At 45.9% G+C, this 19561-nt stretch overlaps 1 protein-coding gene and 1 pseudogene across 1 annotated transcript; one reads left to right on the top strand and one right to left on the bottom strand.

The window, feature by feature from the left end:
- The first annotated feature begins 344 nt into the window (after nucleotides 1-344).
- LOC136650528 (5S ribosomal RNA) lies at nucleotides 345-461 on the top strand (annotated as a pseudogene).
- An 11846-nt stretch (nucleotides 462-12307) lies between these two features.
- MC3R (melanocortin 3 receptor) lies at nucleotides 12308-13276 on the bottom strand. The gene has a single exon (XM_066625431.1). It carries the CDS (start codon nucleotides 13274-13276, stop codon nucleotides 12308-12310), a length of 969 nt encoding a protein of 322 aa, XP_066481528.1.
- Nucleotides 13277-19561: the final 6285 nt, after the last annotated feature.

The following is a 19561-nucleotide window of genomic DNA, read 5'->3' as shown; positions in this document are numbered from 1 at the left end:
TTGAGAAAGGTCCATTGCTGGGGACTAGTTTTCTAGCAAGGTTCACTTTTTGTTCTTTCCCTTTCCAGATGTTCCCCTCCTTCCGAAAGACATTGACCGGAAGCAGTGGGTTAATGTTGAATTCATTAGGCAGGGTTTGAAATAACAGTAGCTCAGTTGGGCAAAGCATAATGTGCCGAAAGATGGATGGTTTGGTAGACAAAGCTGTTTTTGGGGAAAAGTTTGAAGGTGGAATGTGGTGTGTTATGGACTGTCATTTCAGGGCTATAGAAAGCCTGTAGCTACATCCATTTCACAGAAAAATGTGAGGTGTGTGTGTGTGTGTGTGTGTGTGTGTGTGTTTGGACAGCAACTGTTACCCTGCACATGCCCGATCTCATCTGATCTTGGAAGCTAAGCAGGGTCAGGCCTGGTTAGTACTTGGATGGGAGACCTCCTGGGAATACTGGGTGCTGTAGGCTTATACCATAGTCTTTTGAGACTGAAGGTTCCCAACCAAAGAGTGTGTGTGTGTGTGTGTGTGTGTGTGGTGTAGCTCTGATAGAACCCATAGTTTGCATGCAGAAGGTTTGCATGCAGAAGTTTGCATGATCAGTCATAGTATATCTATGTAGGCCTGGGAAAGGCTCCTTTCTGAAAGCCTGGAGAGCTACTGCCAGTCAGTATACAGATTACTAAACTAGATGAAACTAAGGGTGCAATTCTAACCCACTTTCCAGCACTGACATCAGGGCAATGCAACTTTGAGGTAAGGGAACAAACACTGCCTTACCTTGAGGGGGTCTCCATGACCGCCACCCAACTGCAGGATGCAGCACATGCATCCTGGCACAGCTATGTTAGTGCTGGAAAGTTGCTGGTTAGGATTGCGCCTGAAACAAGATTTGCCCAATGCGAATACTCAGACAACTGTACCAGATACTGCCCCCCTTACCTAGTGGTGCACCAGATGCCACCTCCATTGTTTCTCTTTATCTGGCTCTCTAGATTCAGAAAGGAAGAGAACTATAGAGGAGAGAAGAGTGGTGGGCTAGAACAGGGGTGTCCAAAGTTTTGGCAGGAGGGCCACATCATCTCTCTGACACTGTGTCAGGGGCCAGGGGAAAAAAGAATTAATTTACATTTAAAATTTGAATAAATTTACATAAGATTACATAAATGAATATATTAAAGATGAACTTATATGAATGAATGAAGGTCTTGCAATAGCTCAAGGCCTGTAAACGGCCTTGCACAAAGCAAGGCTGGCCTTTCATTTGCTGCCACTACTGCATCACAGACATTAAAAAACAAGCAGTGGAGGGAGCCCTCATCCCACAGCTCACGCAAGAGGTCAAACAGTCGCCCTCATGCTGAGAGCGGTTGCATTGGGCCAGTGCGGGCTCCAACAAATCTCCTGAGGGCCAGAGGCTCATTGGAGACTGGAGGCTCCCTGTGGGCCGCATTGAGAGACCTCAAGGGCTGCAAGTGGCCCCGGGGCCGGGGTTTGGGCACCCCTGGGCTAGAACATCACCACTCTCCATTCTTCCACATTCCGTCTTCTGCTCCATTTCCTCTTCCTTTCTGAATCCAGGGAGCAGAAGGAGAAGAAGCAGTGGAGGTAGGCACCTCTCACCAGTAACCACTGTCTGAAGCCACTACCTCATGGGAAGGCTGGCACAGTGTAAGGCAGGCTGAAAGACCTTATGCATCTGGCCTTCCCGAGCTTGGGTCCCAAATCTATAAGAGGAACCTATGTGTGGAAGCTTGGTTATGGAACAAATCATCTGTTAACTTGGAGTTCTGGGTTCTGAAGGGCCATGCTGTCAAATATTAGCCCCCCCCCCCGATTGCATCTTACTGTTATGCAGGATCGAAAGAGACCACTGACACCAAAGTAAGTTTAAGGCTTTTATTAGGAGGAATGAAACCTGAACCAAATAAATGGAAAGACCTTATTTCAAATTCCCCCAATTGAGAGGACCTGAGGCAGGCAGGCAGGACTTGAGGCAGGCCAAGGGCTGGAGGCTTGATGGAAGTTCCCCTCTGGTTCTCAGCTCCAGCAAGAGGCCTTAGCTCCTTCTCTGCAGAGTTTTCCTGGTGGTCTCTCTAGATTGCTCTTCCAGCTCCTTCTCTGCAGAGCTTTGCTGGTGGTCTCTGAACTTTCTTTGCTGGTGCAGTCCCTTTTATAGCCTCAGTTCCTCTGCACACAGCAGCCTCTACCTTTCCTCCACTGTTATTGCAGCCTTCTCTCCCATAGCAGTTTTCCATTTGGTCCTCCAACTCTCAAGGGCTTGTTACAAGGTACTTAGTTCACTTTCCTCAACAGTTTCCCCATTGGCTCAAACAAAACTTTATAATGATTGGCTCAGACAAACTCAGACTGACTGTCTATTGGCTCGTGAAAGGCACAGGCTACGATCCCCTCAGGCCAATTTACAGCAGTCAACTGAGCCCAAGTTCTGCACATATCATTACTATTCTGGCTGAAATGCCACTCCTGGGAATTGGGGGATCCTCTGAAACAGCATTCACTGTAGAGCAAATGACTGTAGCTAAAACTGAAAAAAACTGACTTCCCTTCAGTACATGGCTGGGTTTTGTGTTTTATGGGCATCTTTGCATCTCACCTGTATTGTCTCTTGGATTTCAGCAGCATTGGGAACTCAAGTCAGTGACTCAGACTTGAGTTGCGAAAATGCTTGATGTTGGGTGACTCAGCGACTTGTGAGTTGCATGCATGGACGACTCTGAAAAAGACTCGAGTCAGGGCCCCCCAACTCTGCACTCATTCCCACATGTACTGACTCGAGTCTACCTGTGTCTGTGGGTGCCTGCTTACTGTTTTCTGGAAAACTTCGTGGGGCAAGCATGCCTATGATGAGCAGCAGGGAGTTCCAACCAGGAGGCAGGAAAGGGTTAATGTGAGCTGGAGCGGGGAGGCGGAACTAGGCTCTCTCCCCCTCCATGTCTGATAGGAAGGAATGAATCATCATTGGACAAAGGATGGGCATTCTCATATTGCCGTTGGCTGAGGGAGGGCAGGAGGAAGAGCAACCCTCATTGAATGAATGGCTAAAGTGGGACTACTTGTGAGTACGGCTGCCAAGGATTGGGTCATCCTGGTATTACTCCCAGCTGCTGCTTGTGACCCCCCTCCCTCTCACTGCTTTTGTCCTGACTCTCACTCATTCCCTCCCACCATGTTACAGATGGAAGGGGGCAGCAGGAGAGTGAGTAAAGAGAACTCTGAGACAGACAGAAAAATCCATTACGGGTTACAAGCCATGATGTGTATGTGCAACCTCTTGATTTTAGAAATGGACTATGTCAGATGCAAGGGAGGGCACCAGGCTGAGGTCTCTTGTTATCTGGTGTGCTCCCTGGGGCATTTGGTGGGCCGCTGTGAGATACAGGAAGCTGGACTAGATGGGCCTATGGCCTGCTCCAGTGGGGCTGTTCTTATGTTCTTAACTACAATTCCCAGGAAGCCTTGCAGGTCTCTTGTTATCTGGTGTGCTCCCTGGGGCATTTGGTGGGCCGCTGTGAGATACAGGAAGCTGGATTAGATGGGCTGTTCTTATGACAGACAGGCTATCTGGCATCCTTTCTCAGCACCTTGCCTCTAGGGCTGTTCTTATGTTCTTATGACAGACAGACAGACAGACAGACAGACACACACACACTGGCAGCAGCCCCGTTTTTCCCACATCAGGCTTTTTAAAGTGGGTGACTCAGCCCTGGGGGAGAGAGGAGGAGAGAGGAGCAATCATGCTTTGCAGGCATGGCCCTGTTGTTACTTGGGGGAGGAAGCCCCCACTGAATGACCCACTGAATGACCCATTGAATGCAGTGGGACTACTTCTGAGTAGAGCTGCAGGGATTGGGTTGTCCTGATAAGCCTCCCAGCTGCTGCTTGTGACTCCCCTCCTCCCTCATGCTGCTTCTTTCCTGGCTCTCTCACCACCCCTCCCTCCCCTCCTGCCCTCTTTACAGATGGGCAGAGACAGCAGGGGAGTGTTCAGACACATGCACACACTCCCTGGCAGCAGCCCTGTTTTTCCCACTTTTTAAAGGGGGGCTTTTAAAGGCTTTTCAACTTGAGTCCATTAGAGTCACTAAAGGGCGACTTGGAGACTTGGAAAGTTCCCCTGTTAGGACTCTTTTTCGAGTCGAGTCGTGGGGGTGGTAACTCGGTGACTCAACTCGAGTCAAGCCACGCTGGGTTTTCCCAACACTGGATCTCAGTTCCTGAATTCTGGCTCCATACAAGTAGCAGGCTGAAAGCTGATTTATTTTCAAGGTTATTTACGGCTCCCTGGCAGGACTCTTAGCTGAGGCCAGGAGCAGGCTTTCTCCCTAGACCAGGAGTGCTCAAAGTTTTTGGCAGGAGGGCCACAACATCTCTCTGACACTGTGTTGGGGGCTGGACAAAAAAGAATTAATTTACATTCCAAATTTGAATAAATTTACATAAATGAATATATTAGAGATGGAAAATGAATGAATGAATTCAATCCAGTTTATGATCCCATTCACCCTAATAAAGGGGTGGGATCTTCATGCCAGTTTATGATCCCATTCACCCTAATAAGGGGGGATCTTCATGCCAGTTTATGATCCCATTCACCCTAATAAGGGGGGAATCTACATGCCAGTTTATGATCCCATTCACCCTAATAAGGGGGATCTTCATGCCAGTTTATGATCCCATTCACCCTAATAAGGGGGGGGATCTTCATGCCAGTTTATGATCCCATCCACACACACACAAATGGAGGGGGAATCTTCCACACTTTCACACACATACACCCTCCTGCTCACCTGCCCCCTCGCCCTCCCTCCTTCCCTCCCTCGTTTGCTTGGGGTGCCTGCCTGCTCACCCAGCTGCATGCCTACCTGCTTGCCCACCTAACTGCCCTTCCTAGCTAGCTAGGGCAGCATGTGCTGCTGCTGCTGCCTGCCTGCCTGCCTTCCTGGCTGGCTGGCCAGCCAACCAGCCCTCCCTCCCTCGGAGACATGTGCTGCGGGCTGGGCTGGGCTCCCTTCCCTCTCTCTCTCTCTCTCTCTCTCTGCACTCCCCTGGCTCAGGTTGCAGGAGGGGAGGGAAGCCCATCCCAGCTAAGCAGAGCCCAGCCCAGCCAATGGGCAAGGCAGGGAGAGACCTCTACCCCCCCTGTAGGGGACCCCTCTCTCTCTCCTTCAGTCCCCTGGCTCAGGTTGCAGGAGGGGAGGGGAAGGAAGCCGAGCCCAGCGGAGTGGAGCCCAACCCATGGGCAAGGCAGGAAGAGACCAGCCGGCAAGCGCGCAGGGTCTTTTATAGTGGAAAGTAATGTGAGACCTGCAAATCTCACATTACCTTCCCACTATAAAAGGCTCTGTGCACGCGCTGGGCTTGTCATTCCTTTGCAAGGTGAAAGCAAGGTGCGGAGCTTGTGCGGCGGGCCAGTGCGGGCTGCGGTGAGAGCCGAGTGCCCATTGGAGATGGGGGGACCCCCTGGGGGCCAGATGAAGACCCGCAGTGGGCCGCAAGTGGCCTGTGGGCCGGGTTTGGGCACCCCTGCCCTAGACCAAAGGTTGAGAAGGAGGAGGCAGTCTGGTGATTGGGCTATACATAAAGCAGCAGCGCACTGTTCATTCTTTACGCCTGACTACTCTGCATTAACCTCCGCTTATTATCTTTGTAGTGTTAAAAACATGACAAGAGGAAGATTAATTGCTGGTGAGAAAGGTGGAAGCAGGTCTAGGAATAGGGTGCAGGACAGTGGGAACAGGTTTTTGCACCTACATGCTAATAAGAAGCATGCAATGCTCTGAATGAGCTGATTATGAGTTATGATTGGCATGTGTCCCATAGTGTACACAGCATAACTTTCAGGTCAATAAGCATTGACATTCATGTCTGATCTGAACCAGAAATCATATTTGGCATGAGTTATAGAGGCAGGAGGCAGTTATAGGGCAGGAGGTCTGGTCTAGAGGGTAGAGCCTCTGTTAGCCCGTAGATAACATCAGAAGGTCGCCAGTTCGAGGGCATCGGCAGCTCCCTGAACGGCTGAGAATGGCGAGACCTTGAAGCAGCTGACAAGCTGAGCTGAGTGATTCTACCTGCTCTTGGTGTGAACAAGAAACGTCTTGGCTGCCCTCCATGTGAGAGATGGAGCTGCATGTCAGCCTGCTTGGGAGAACTGGAGGCCAGAAGTGAGACCAAACCAGGAAGATCCATTCTGAAATGTTGTTGGTTCTTGAAAGAGAGAACCTCTATGATTGTAAAAATCCCCTTGAGGGATTTAGAAACGACTGCCTAGCCTTGAATAAAGTCAGAGGAGTAATCCGATAACCAGAAAGGCGGTATATAAATACCTAGTTATTATTATTAGTTATTATTATAGAGGCACTTCTTTCCTACTCCAGTAATTCATTTGCTGCCAGCCAGACCACACACAGATGGGACTTATTTTAGATGTTTTGGCTTGTGGTTCAGACACAGCAACAAAAAAGGGAACAGATGGATTTACATGGGCTTTAGTCCCATTGATTTCAGATGCACTGACCTGGCTCAAGTACATGTATTCTGCTGTGGCTTTAATTGGAATTTGGTTTGGGTTGCTGCCAAAGTCCCTGTGTTCTTAACTCATAATAATGTAGGACTTATAACAGGACAGGTCCTGCAATAAATCAGGCACAGAACCCCACAGGTCTTGGTTCCCCAGGGTGTCATATGCTGATATTTCTCACTCGATGCAGTATCTCTCATTCCTCCACTCAAACACCGCAGGAGCTGTTTCATCTTGACAGTAGCAGCCCAGATTTTATCTTTGATATCTGCACTACTGGCTCAAACTTGTTCATGTCTCGTCTCCCCCCCCCCTCCCGGCAAGGGCCTATGTACATATAAAGGGGGGGGGAATAATAAAGTACACCAAAATAGATGGTAAGTTTCATTCATTCATTCATTCATTCATTGTGCAGGGGCACAAAATTATGGCCAGTGGTGTGATTGTATAATTTATACAATAATTATAATAAGGAAAACAGAGACAAGGATGAAGGAGTACAAATTACAGCACTTAAAAACAAAAAGGGGGGGAGGTTCAAACTGGACCAAACTGAATTAGCTCACACGCCCAAGACCCAACCAAAGCAGTTCAGAGAATGGCTTGAACCATTCTGTTCTAGCTGCAATTTTTTTTAATTAGCCAAAAATGCCTCTGTATGAGTGCATCTGTAAGACAACATCAATGTAAGGGAGGAATGAGGATCCATGAATTATGCAATGCAGCTGAGTCACTTGTGCTCCGCTTTTAAAGAATGTTTTGTGACAAGCTGTACCAGAACTGTTTATATTCCTTTCATTATGCTGTACAAAACCACTTCTTCAGTGCAGGAGCGCTTTTGAACATGACCTGATGAATGCTGGGAGGCCATCATTTGCTAAGCTGATGACTTGCTAAGAAGGAGTGTTCAAGAACTTGCCCTGGACTGATGGGGTCCACTGGGGTCCATTGGTGGATTGCCCTGTGTGTTTGCCTTTGTTAAGTGGAGAAAAGCAGCTGCAAGAGGAATATGCAGGAAAAAAAGCAGCAAGGAGAGGAAAGGTTAAGAACCTTCTCTTGCTTGCTGCTTCTTTACAGGAAAATGCCCCCTTCCCCACTACTTTGCTATGGAGAAGTGGTGGTCAGTGTTTCCAATCCCATGTTAGGTGCCAGCCTTGTAATTCCATCCTATGTATCCAATATAAATGATTCTACTAACAAGCTTGTTTTTTTAATTCAGTAATTTGAAAATAGATCAGCCCTGACCCCATGGACTGAGTACTTGAGGTTAACATATTGCTCCTGCCACAGTACCTATTCAGAATGCTTCCCTTCCCTTGGTTTGTATATGCCCTTCTGAGTCTTTTTCCAGGTCAATACAGGCTTTGTTTGAAAAGGAAGGGGAAGAGTCTGGATCAGAACTCTAGCAGCAGATGTTAATCCCAATCCCCCACACTTTAGTTCCAATCCTTAGGAGCTGATCTGGCTGCTACTTCCTGAATCAAAAGCAAGCAGGCTAACCCCAGTCATATAAAACAGCTTAAAGCATTATGCTGTTGTTTGTTCCAAAGACTCAGTAAAAACTTTTTAGAGTTACAAACAACCTCTGCTCTTGAGGAGTTTGTAATTTCCATTTAAGTATATTATAGAGGACAATTCTCAGTGAGTGGGAGTAATTGCCTAAGGATTGCTTAAGGAAGATTGTTAAGGTTTTCAGGAAACCTACACCTGATAAAGATCCTCTGAGAGTGAATTTAGTTGTAATTGACTTCACTCCAGGTGAATGCAGCAGTTACCCGAGTCCTGCCCTGTGAACTAGACTGACTTGTCAATTACTGAGTTCATACCCATTAAATATCATATCCAGCACAGAACTCTCAGCAGGTGATTTCAGAGTAGTTTTTATTCCAGACATTATTATTTTTCTTACAGCAAAGCAGCATCAGAGAACATCAAGTACAAACTAAATAAATGTCACAAAAATGATATTAAAATGACAATCCCCCCCAGCCCGTGTACACCATTCCAGAAGATAATACAAGAGTGTCCTGAGGCATAAAATCACAGCAAGCAGAATAGAAAAGAGGAGATTACAAGAAAGAGTTTCAGCATTAATGGCACATGGTGTTCGGATTTTCAGACAAGTCCCATCTCTCCCCAATGTGATGAATGTAGCCCTGCAGAGGTTGTGAAATTTTGGACACTGGAGGGTAGCGGGCTGATTAGCACAAACTCCTACCTCCCATCTGTGTCTCAGCTTTGTTTAGTGTATGAATGGAAGCAAACATGCGTCAGTTTTCAGCTCATAGAGTGTTTATACAAATGTAGGACTAATTCACCCTAGTAAAGGAAAGCCAGGAAAAATGATTGCAAGATGAAACCTTGTTCAAACACAGATTTTCTATACTTTCTTTTTTTTTCAGTCACAGGTATCTGCCTATGAAATTCCTGTGTCCGGTGGCACAAACAATGACGTATATTCATCAGTCGTTATCTCCAACAGGTCTGTCTTGTTCATTGGACAGATAAGATATTTGTTCTTGCCCTGAATGGGAGGGACGTGCCCAGGAGGACATCAGCTTTGGTTTAGGCTCCTCGACGCTTACTATTTTTGCTTTGGCTCAAGAAAGAGGATGACATTGGCAGTTACTAATTAGCATAGGGTGAGATTCACAGCACTCTCTGGGGTGACCCATGGCTGGATCTAGAATGATAAGGGAGGATAGAGATGGACCAGGAAGCATAGACCGAGTGTGCCCATGCCTCCAGTTGGCCATGTTCACAAGGGCAGGGGAAGTTCTACGCTTACAGCCCAATCCTGAGCTCTTCTGTGCCGGTGGTATGAGTGTACTGCCAACGCTGGGTGTTGTAAATGTGCTGTAAAGCGTTTTCAGCTCCCTATGTGTAGGGACCACTGGTGCCGGCCTCAGCGCTGGTTGGCGATGAGTTCAGTGCCAGATGGGTGCCACCCAGAACAAGGAAAGAGCTCTGGGCAGAGATAAGGTTTGTTGAGGTGGGGATAGGGCGAGATAGGGGAGGAACTGGAGTGGGAGGGGATGGCACCTCTGGAGCCCTGCTCTGCTGGATCTAATGCTCCATGTTGGGCTGAAAGCCCTGACAGGATCTCCTCCAGTCTGCACCAGCAAAATAGCCAGTGTAAACTGGAGGAATCCTGTTGAGGGAACTGTGCCCTTACCAGGGGGAAGGATACAAATGTTCCCTTCCCCCAAGGAGACTCCGGCGGCTGCCACAGCACCCATAGGATGCAGCCGTAGTCATTTTGGTGCTGCTGCTCCTCTGGGGATTGGGCTGTTAATCAGACACTGTCTTGGCAAGTAATCCAATTGTGATAAACTGGAGAAAATAAAATGCTTGTTGTGGTGGCCCAAATGGAATAGCTCCATGAAGATTTCCTTCTAAGTAAGAAATCAACATTGTTCCCTCATTAAATGTATTAATGCAATGTCTATCAAATGGCAACCCCTTTCATACCAAGAGGAAGGGCATACAATAAAATGTCACAGAGATACACAAAGACTATAATTAACTGATCACACACTTCTGTTCAGAGTATTGTGGGGAAGAAAAGAACACTGATATTTGGGCGACCCTGCTGACATTTGAAGAAGAAATGTTTGCACGGATTCCATAGCAGCGCTTCAATGTTTTGTTTTAGAAATTTTTTTGTTTCGTGCCAGTCCTATGGAGCCTTTCAGAAGGGTGTAAATCATCTTGATAGACAGGAGTGCACTTTTGTATTAGATCTACTAAGCAGCTAGGACAAGTTGTCAGAACAGTGTCACTCTTCTGTGCTCCAAGAAACACAGAAGCATGTATTGAAGGTCTCTTCAGAAATAATTATGTTACTTGCTAGTTCTTTTCAGAAAATGTGTGGCTTTCCTGATGCAAGTTGCTCAAGCTATGTCCTTAAAATGATGGCTTAGTTGATGATGACATGCACATTGAAAAAACAAACAAGAGTTGGCGTTGGAGAAGAACAAGAGCCTTCCTTACAGTCCAGTCCAAAACATGCTTATGTAGAAGTCCCTCCAAGTTCCATGAAACTTACACTCTAGTGAACATGTTAAGAATGGCAACCTTAGTTCCTTTGAACCTTTGCCAGAATAAAAAGTATATTTATTAATCTAGTGCTAAAATCAATTATACCCAAAGGAAAGCATAACAATAATAAACTTGGGGTCTGGGTGCCTTGAGCATGGCAGTAGCAATGAGTAAGTTTCATTGATCTCAATGGAACATACTCCTGAGTAGACATATATAGGATTGCACAGTAAGACTGTTCTTTTGGCAGCATGGGAATAAAACAGTAACAAAACAATAGGGTCAAGAATAGTTATAATTTTGCATAAACAAAAAGGAAACAAAAATGTGCATGTTGGATTTCAGTTTCCCATCTTCATTTGGGATAACACTGGCCAAACTATCTACTTTAGGGCTCCTGAACCTTGAACAATTGTGGAAGCTGCACCTGCTGCACCTTCCTTCTTCTACACAATTGTTCAAGGTCCAGCCAGGATCCCTAAAGTTGAAAGGTTGACCACTCCTGGCACAGAGGCTTGTAGAATATTGAAACTGAGTGTTGATTACTTTTCTTTTTTCTTTTTGGCCACTGCTTCAAGTAAGTTTCACCTCACTGTCTGAAGGAGGGTTAAAGCTGCAATTCTAAATGTGCTTACTAGAGAGGAGTATCACCTCTTAAGCACATTAAACCAAGGAATCAAGAATTGGGCTGTAAACCCATGACATTGACCTGGAAAGCATTACAGGATGGCCACTTTTTCCTCTGCTAATTGTGCCGATGAGCAACTTCAGCCAGAGTGCAGCTTCTCAAAGAGCTACTGAAATTTTATCTTCTCTAACTATACAATTGTTGGTCCAATTCTATTGCAGGCTTGCACCAGTGGAACAAATGTTCTGCAGTAGACACTGTCACAAAAGTGCTGTTAAGTGCTTTGCAACAGTGCAAGGCCCAGGTGCACTGGCAGAAGCCTTTCCATTGGTGCTGGTGGTCATCAGGAGTCCTGCTGGAGCAGGTTAAGTCCAGTGCAGAGACGGAGGGAGGACAGGGAAGGGGTTGAATGGGGCAGGGGGAGTGTGGACTAGGGCAGCAACAGTTCTGAGTTGTGGGTGGATTGGGCTCAAGAGGGGTTGGGATTGGTGGTGCCAACACCATATCCAAACCCCCTTCCTGGGCCTGATCCCTCTTCGTGGATCAGCACAGACTTGTGTCAGCGATATCACTGGTGCAGGTCTGAGTTGACCCATTGTGGCTACTGGGACATACCCCAGGGCAAGGGGAACAAATGTCCCCTTACTCTAAGGAGCCCTCCAGCAGCCAAAAATCTTGCGTGGGAGACAGTGGAAGCTGTACCAGCATCACTGCATGCAGGGATTTAGGTAGGATTGGGCTGTGTAAGAAGTACAGCAGCTGAAATGTCAAAAAATACTGACGTTTACATTATTTTCTTTCAATACTGTAATTGGCAGATTCAGCCCTCATCACCCAGATTGTGCAATTTTGCCTCTCTTATCACTATATAAGTAGAAGAGAATTGCATAAGTGAGCTCTGACAAATTTGTTATTGAAAGGCAGCAAGGCAAAAAAATAAAAAGCACAGCTCTCCATCACTGTTCCTCCCCATCCTTAACTCTTTGATGGATCCCATTAGCAGTATGCCACTTTGGGACTTTGTTAAGGATATGCTTCAATGTTAACCATTTAATGTCTTTGTGGACAGTAGATGGTTAATACTTCAGAGCATGAACTGCCCTTAGCTCATGCCATAACTGCAGCAAACTATTTCCTTAAATGTCTTTCGCATCTCCAAGCTGCGGAAAGCATAAATCAAAGGATCGATAACGGAGTTGCACATAATAAGAACCAAGTACGTGTTGAAGTGTGAAGTGTAACAGACGCAGTGTGGGTTCGTTGGGCAAGAAATGATCAGAATGAGATGGAGGAAAAAAGGTGCCCAGCAGACAATGAAGACCCCCAGGAGAATAGTGATGGTGACAGCCCCTTTCATACAGGAACGCTGCTGGGGGATCCCATCCACTGGGAGGGCTGCAATGCGTTTGACATGCAAGCGCGCAAACAAGAACATGTGGACATAAAGTGAGGCCATGAGGACAAGCATGGTAAAGAACATGGTGATGAGACAGACAATGACAGTTTTGCTTTCATAGTAGACAATGAACATGATGCCACAAAAGATGCAAGCAATCCAAATGACCCCAATGAGAGCCAGGGCTTTTTTCACCGTCATGATGCTGTGGTAACGGAGCGCATAGAAAATGGTAATGTACCTGTCAATGGCTATGACCAGAAGGTTGCAAATGGAGGCAACTAAAGAGATACAGATCATTGAGTCAAAGACATTGTCCATGTGCTGAACGAAGCGGTCGTCAATGATTAAATATCCGTTGCTCAAGATGGCAATCATGATGGTTTCCAGGGCATTGGACATACTCACTAGTATGTCTGCTGCAGCCAGGCTACAAAGGAAAAAGTACATGGGCGAATGTAGGTTCCCATTCTTAATCACTGCAAGGATGACGAGAATGTTCTCCAGAAGGCTGATGATCCCCAGTGTCAAGAACACCTCTGCTTTAATGAAGACTTGTTCACAGAATCCATTGTCACTCCTGCTGCTGAAGAGGACTGAATCATTGATCTCTCCAGTGGCATTCACCGGCACCGGCTGAAATGTAAGAGCCCAGTGTATTGTAGTACTGTTCATTGTTGGAGGAGATCTTCAACTTTCCAAGCAATTAGGAAAGCATCTCATTAAAATACAGAGACTTTTGAAAATATCTCAGTGCTTTTTATTGAATGAGATCTTGCAGAACTTGGTTGGGAAAAAAAGTCCTCTTTCTCGTTCAATATTGAGTTCAAAATCCATTTGCTCAAAAGATTTTTCCCCCCCTTCCAGTGGAATCAGACTGAGCAGCAAGCACAACAAATGTTTCTGAAAAGAAGAAATTAAATGGCACATCCAGTCCCTGTCATAATTCACTTGTTGATTCACAATGAGTTGCACAGTGATCTGCTTTGTTCTGGGACTGTAGCTGGACTGGAGATTCCAAAGCACTTCAGAGCACCTCTTCCGGCTTCTTCTGTAAAGAGAAAGGCAGGGACCCTAAAAAGCATTGGATTTTATATGTTCATGAATGGGGGAGAAAAATACTCCTTCTTAATCTTCCCTGCCTCACAGTGACCACTGGAGAGCAAGCATCTCTTTGACTGACAGGTACAAGCACAAAATGCAGAATACCCTGCTTGCTCAAAGCCTCTGTGGTTAGATACCAAACTATTTGGTGCCCTCTGCAGATCAGATATGCAATCTGTACACATTTATTTTTTTTAATTAGGGTAAAACGTTAAAACCAAGTAGAATATGAAAAGGTTGCATTTTCTGAATTAATGAGTAATAAATAAACCACATGAAAGGATATTTGTGACCATATTCCTTTTTTGGTAATATTTTCATCCCAAGTAGCTATGAATGGTGGTCAGATTCCTAGAATAATTTAGCAATATTTGCTTGCCCAAACGCTACAGTATAGTATAGTAAGCAGTATAATAAGCAGAGCCAGAGGCATGACTAGGGTGAAGCCTGAGGGGCACCTACCCCGGGCAGGGCACCAAGGGGGGCACATGACTGCCCCTCAGCCTCTACCTTAATTTTGGAGGAGGTGCTCGTGGCTTTGTGCCCCTCATTCCTTCTCCTGGAGGGGCTTCCCTTCCCTTCTCTTCCCTGGAAGAGAAATGGGGGTGTGAAGCTGAGGCACCAAGCACCCCTTTCTCTGGAGAGAATCCAGAAGTGACGTCACACCATCATGTGACATTGTGACATCACTGTCCCAGGTACTGGAGCAGTGTGTTATGCCTCTGGACAGAGCTGTCCTTAGGAGGCCATTGGCAGGGTGTGGGTGGAGGCAACTCAACCAGAGCAGGACCCCCTTATTATTTTGGTCATGAAAGCATGGGACCCAGGGTGCCCCCCACTCCATTTGCTCCATTGAAGGAATGACTGTTGTAGAAAGCTCTTAATACAGTATGTCAAACCTTCTTACATCACTCCTGGAGTGAGTGTTGTTATTTTTCCAGTTTGTTGCCTTCATGTTGGCAGCCTTGAGCAAATTCCCAGCGAGCATTAGGTGTTTCATTCTTTCACACTTTCTCATCTCGTTTAAAACAAGAGGTGTCAAACTCAAATGGAGAGTCTTGTCAGATTTTGTATTTGGCAGATGTCCAGGACCAATGAACATCATTTTTTTCCCCCCTACACATCCCCGAATGTGTGAACAACACTGTAATTCAACACTGAACAATAAAACCCAGCTTAGCTTGGACGCTACACTGGAAAAAATCTGAAATTGTGCCTGCAATTGGGAGGGAAGGGGTCAGAATCACACACATACACACAAGTTTGATAACTGATGGGACTGAGCTGGTTCCTTTTCTCCAATAAGTGTTCAACCCGAGGGCTAGAAACTTGCTTTCTTTGCCAAACACACACTAGCCCTGCAGCTAAATTAATTTGGGGGAAGAAAAATAGTAGGAGCTCTGCTGGTTGCATTGGGAATACCTAAAAAAAAATCTCGCTATAGCTTCTGAGCCTTCTGTTTCATCCCATCTTCTTTAAAAGAACGACTTGTTATGGAAAGAGGAAAAAAAGCCCTTTCTATTCAAAACAACATTTAACCCTTCTATTTATTTATTTATTAGATTTATATTTTTGTTATGGGGGGGGGCTACAAAATCTTCTTATACCCCAGGTGGCAGGTAGATGCATTATGCCACTGACTGGGGGGGGGGGTGTGGCGGCAGAGCAAGTAGGTGGTGAGCTTCTGGGGGGAGGAGGCAGGTTTTCCCTCAATTTTCACTTTTTTAAAAGCCTGGGTGTGACATCACTTCCGGTTATGACATCACTTCCACGGCATCATTTTGAGCTTGGCAGTGGGCTGCATGATCATTAGCTACGCCACTGCTCAAGGACATTTCATGAGTTCAACTGTACTTATTTTCAACCTTGTAGGATACTTTTCAGTAGTTTTTCACTTTAAAGCCAATTTAACCTTGGCCATTGACCGATGATACAATCACAGTGGAGGCAAAGAAAAACCTGTCAGCATCACCAAACAGTGTTTCTGAAAAAGAAAATAAAAAATTCCATGTATTGATATGCAGAATAAATATAGGCTTGAGCAAGGCCAACTAGAAGCTGTACTGTAACATTTTTTTCTAGTTTACTGGAATAGGGACTCAATGGAAACATTTCATAATAACAAAGTTCATGTACAGAGCTGCACTTTTGAATTGTTTTTCCCCCTCTTTCTTCTTGTGATGCCTACATAAACATGATAGGGTGTCAAGGATCTGATCGTGCCGTTGGCTGTTAGCTGTGAGGAAGATCAATGCATAACATAATGGTATGTGCCACATTAATTCTGCCAACATTCTGATTTTCCATGGCAACACCAATTAAAAATTGTAATGGTTTTCAGGTTTATTCCATTTCCTTTAAATATTCTTCAAACCACCCTGGCTTCCAGGGTGTTTCGAAGCAAAACTCAAGGTGCTGATTACCTGTAAAGCCCTATATGTGTCTCAAGACCAGGGCATGTGAAGGGTTGTCCCCTCCTACTGCTGCCTGAGTTGGTGGAGATGTGGGATGGGTCCTTTGCAGTGGTGGCACTCTGTTATGGAACAGAAAAGCATGGCTAGGGCAATAACAATCACCTATCACTTAAGACTAGGTGGAACTATATTATGAGCCAAACCACAATGGTGTGCTGTTTAATATCTATGTGGAACCACTGACTGAGGCCATCCAGGGAATAGAATGGAAGAGCCATCAATAAGCTGATAGCACCCAGCACTGTTGCTTCTTTCTATTGCATTCATGTGAAGCAGATTCCATAGTTAATCACCAAGCAGTGAAGTCTCCTTCATTGTGGGCCACATGTGCCCGGATGCTATGAGGTCCTCAAAGCAAGGGACTTAGGAATGAGGCTCAGGAATTTTCTTCCTTTTCAGACTCTATACAAGATAGTGTTGGGGATCTCAAAGCTTCTGAAGTCTGAGTTGGATAGAATGTCCTCGGAGGAAGAGGAGTCCACTGCAGACCCCAGTATATGTGTGGGCCAGACTAAGTCTGTGCAGCTTGCAGGACAAGGTATCTGCCGCTGAACTCACCCTGCTCCACCAAACCATACCACCATACTTTGGAGGAAGAATGATAAAAATGTATAGGGGCCCAGAAGTTTTGGCTGGCCTCTCCTTGCCCATTCCTGACTTGGAGTAAAGGTAGTGTCATGTTCGTGATACCTCACGGGGCTTTCTAGAAGGTATGCTGCTTCCAAATGCCACAAAAGCCCAGCATGAAGTCGGAGAGAGGTCTAGGAGAAGGGCTCGTAGCTGCCATTGTGTCGAACTTCAGAGGCATGCGAACTTCTTGCTGCTTTGTGACTACCGTATTAACAAACCTCAAGTTGTGTTTGGATTGGAACCTCCATTTGAGTCACCCCAAACAAAAAGATGCTATCAAAAAGATGGCAAGTGCATTGGAGAACCTCTAAATTTCTATCTGAGACTGCCCTGAATGCTGGATTGTGTTTGTGTTCCTCATTCCAAGGCCACTTGTGTTGTTTTCGTTCTTGCTAACTGCCATTTGAGTGGCTTTTAACCAGTTCAGTCTTGGGATTTGGAGCAAGGTAGTGATTTGTTCTGAATGGCCATCAGTTGATTGATACTGAGAGAATAGAAGCATTTTATTCCAGGCAAAGAATTGCCTCCAACCTTGCTTTAACCTTTCATTTACTGGACCTCAGTGTAAGATTTTGGAAAAAATGAATGTTCTCTGCATCATTAAAAACTAGTTGTATATATTTTATGCATTAGCATTTCCATCGAGTAAAATACATTCAGGTTTAATGGATTTCCAGCATTAGCAGACAACACTCCCATTCATTGGAATTGAACTTCAGAGTCCTTGTTTAGAATTGCTTTTATGCATAACTGACTCATGCCTTAGAACCTGATTCCAAACATGTTTATTCAGAAGGCCCATTGACTTCAGGTGTGTATAACAAGCACACTTATAACAAACTTGGCGCCCTTAGCTGTAGTAAATATAGAATGCACAAGCACTAGGTTTTGAGAAGCCTTGGCATATGTGGCAACAGCAGAACACATTCTGCGCCTGCACGGCAAGAGCAAACTCTTGGCCTTGGTGATGACTCTAAACCCAGTGCTGTGAACAACAGAATCATATCTCAGGAATGTGTATTGTGGTCAAGCTAGAACTGGCTAGTAGGCAGCCAGTATAATCTTAGCAACCTTCAGTAATTTTCCCTATTGCATAGCTTTGCATCATGTGTTTTGAGAATGAATAAAAGTCTGAGAAAGCTAGCCGGGAGGACGGACTTCTCTCTCGATCTCATACCGTCCTACTTCCGGCTCAGCTCTTCCTGCATCAACCCTCTGAAGGAATGTCTGCCGTGTCTCATTCATTGTTCTGCTCCTCACTGCCCCTGTTTATAGTCTAAACTTTCTCAGTGCACTCTGCACTCCCACCAAACAACAAGGCCCCAGAAGCCTTGGTTGTTTCCCATAGCAGCATTGCGCTGCTACACTTAGCAACCTTAGAACCATGAAGAGTAACTTCTGGGAACAGAGGGAGGGAAGAAAGTGGGACACTTACACTCAGTCTGCTAACTGTCTTTCAGCTCAATCCTGAGCTGCCCAGTGCGCGGGACTACCGCGGCACCAAAACTGGCTGCCGTAGCATTCTGAGCATGCTGGGCAGCCTGTGGCGGCTCCTCAGGAGAAGGGAATGTTTGCCCCCTTTCCCTGGGTAAGGAAGTGGCCCCACAATGGAACTACTTGATTCTGTGGCGGCTCTTGAGCTGGTGCAGAATCAAGGAGTCCTGTGTTGGGCTACAAGTTCCCACTCCCTCCTGCCCCACTCCCTCCCCTGCCACATCTCCTCCCCGCCCTCTCCCTGCCCTCCCTCTACCCTCCCCTCTTCACAAAATGCCTCCCCCCCCCATGTGCCAGTCACCCCTCCACTGCCTGGTGGTTTGGGCAAGCCGCCAGGTGGCAGACCGCAGGCCCAGCACCAGGGCTGGCCCAGTGCGGGGTCTTGCTGGGTTAGCTTCAGCGCTGAGCACCCAGTAAGACTTGCAAACATGCATTACAGCACACTTGCGACAGTGCGTGCTGGCGGTAAGCCGGCACATCGGGGCTCTGGATCGGGTACTTTGTTTTCAATACAAATAGCATGTTTGCTCTGACTGCCATCATTAAAGTATTTAAAATAAAGACTGCTTTCAGTCACTTTAAGCCATTTCAGCATAACATTGCATATATGCAACAGGGATCAAATGTGTACACCTGTGGGCTGGGCAAGAATGGGTTTCAGCAAATAATCTCTTCAGTTCCATTGTTGAACAATTGCAAATGCATACAAATAAAGAGGAGCTAGCTCACTCCCTGCAAATGCTGTTTGCTATCAAAAAGTAATGTTCTATGCCGTTTCCAATCAAGGTATAATTAAGCAACGGTCAATTGCTAAATTACCCTGCTGAAATTCAGTGGCCATTATCTAGCAAAGGGCAGTTGCCCTTAGCCCTGTTTCAATCAATGAGACAATCTGATCACAATTAACTTAAGCCCCATTGATTGCAACCCGACTTGGGCATGTCTCATTTTCTTTATATAATTTTCTGGGGTCAATAAGGTTTACACAAAGTCCAGGAACATTAACAGAGTTTTTACAAAATGGTGCTGAAATAGGTTTAATTTTAGACAGCATGAAAACGATCCTGAAGCTCAACTGTGTTTTGAATTGAATCTTCAAGAACAATGTCTGTCCATCTACTCAGTAGCATGGTTGGTGTGGGCTCCGCCCAGGGTGGAGATCACCCCTCTGTGCCATGTGACACCCTCCTTACTCATTCAAAATGCATGGCACCCGGAAGTGGTTCAGTGGTGATGCAATGACATCATTATGCGTACC

Source organism: Tiliqua scincoides, chromosome 4, assembly GCF_035046505.1.
Source record: "Tiliqua scincoides isolate rTilSci1 chromosome 4, rTilSci1.hap2, whole genome shotgun sequence".
Taxonomy (NCBI): Eukaryota; Metazoa; Chordata; class Lepidosauria; order Squamata; family Scincidae; genus Tiliqua; species Tiliqua scincoides.
The sequence above is the reverse complement of the archived record's forward strand: the minus strand, read 5'-3'. Positions and strand labels throughout refer to the sequence as shown.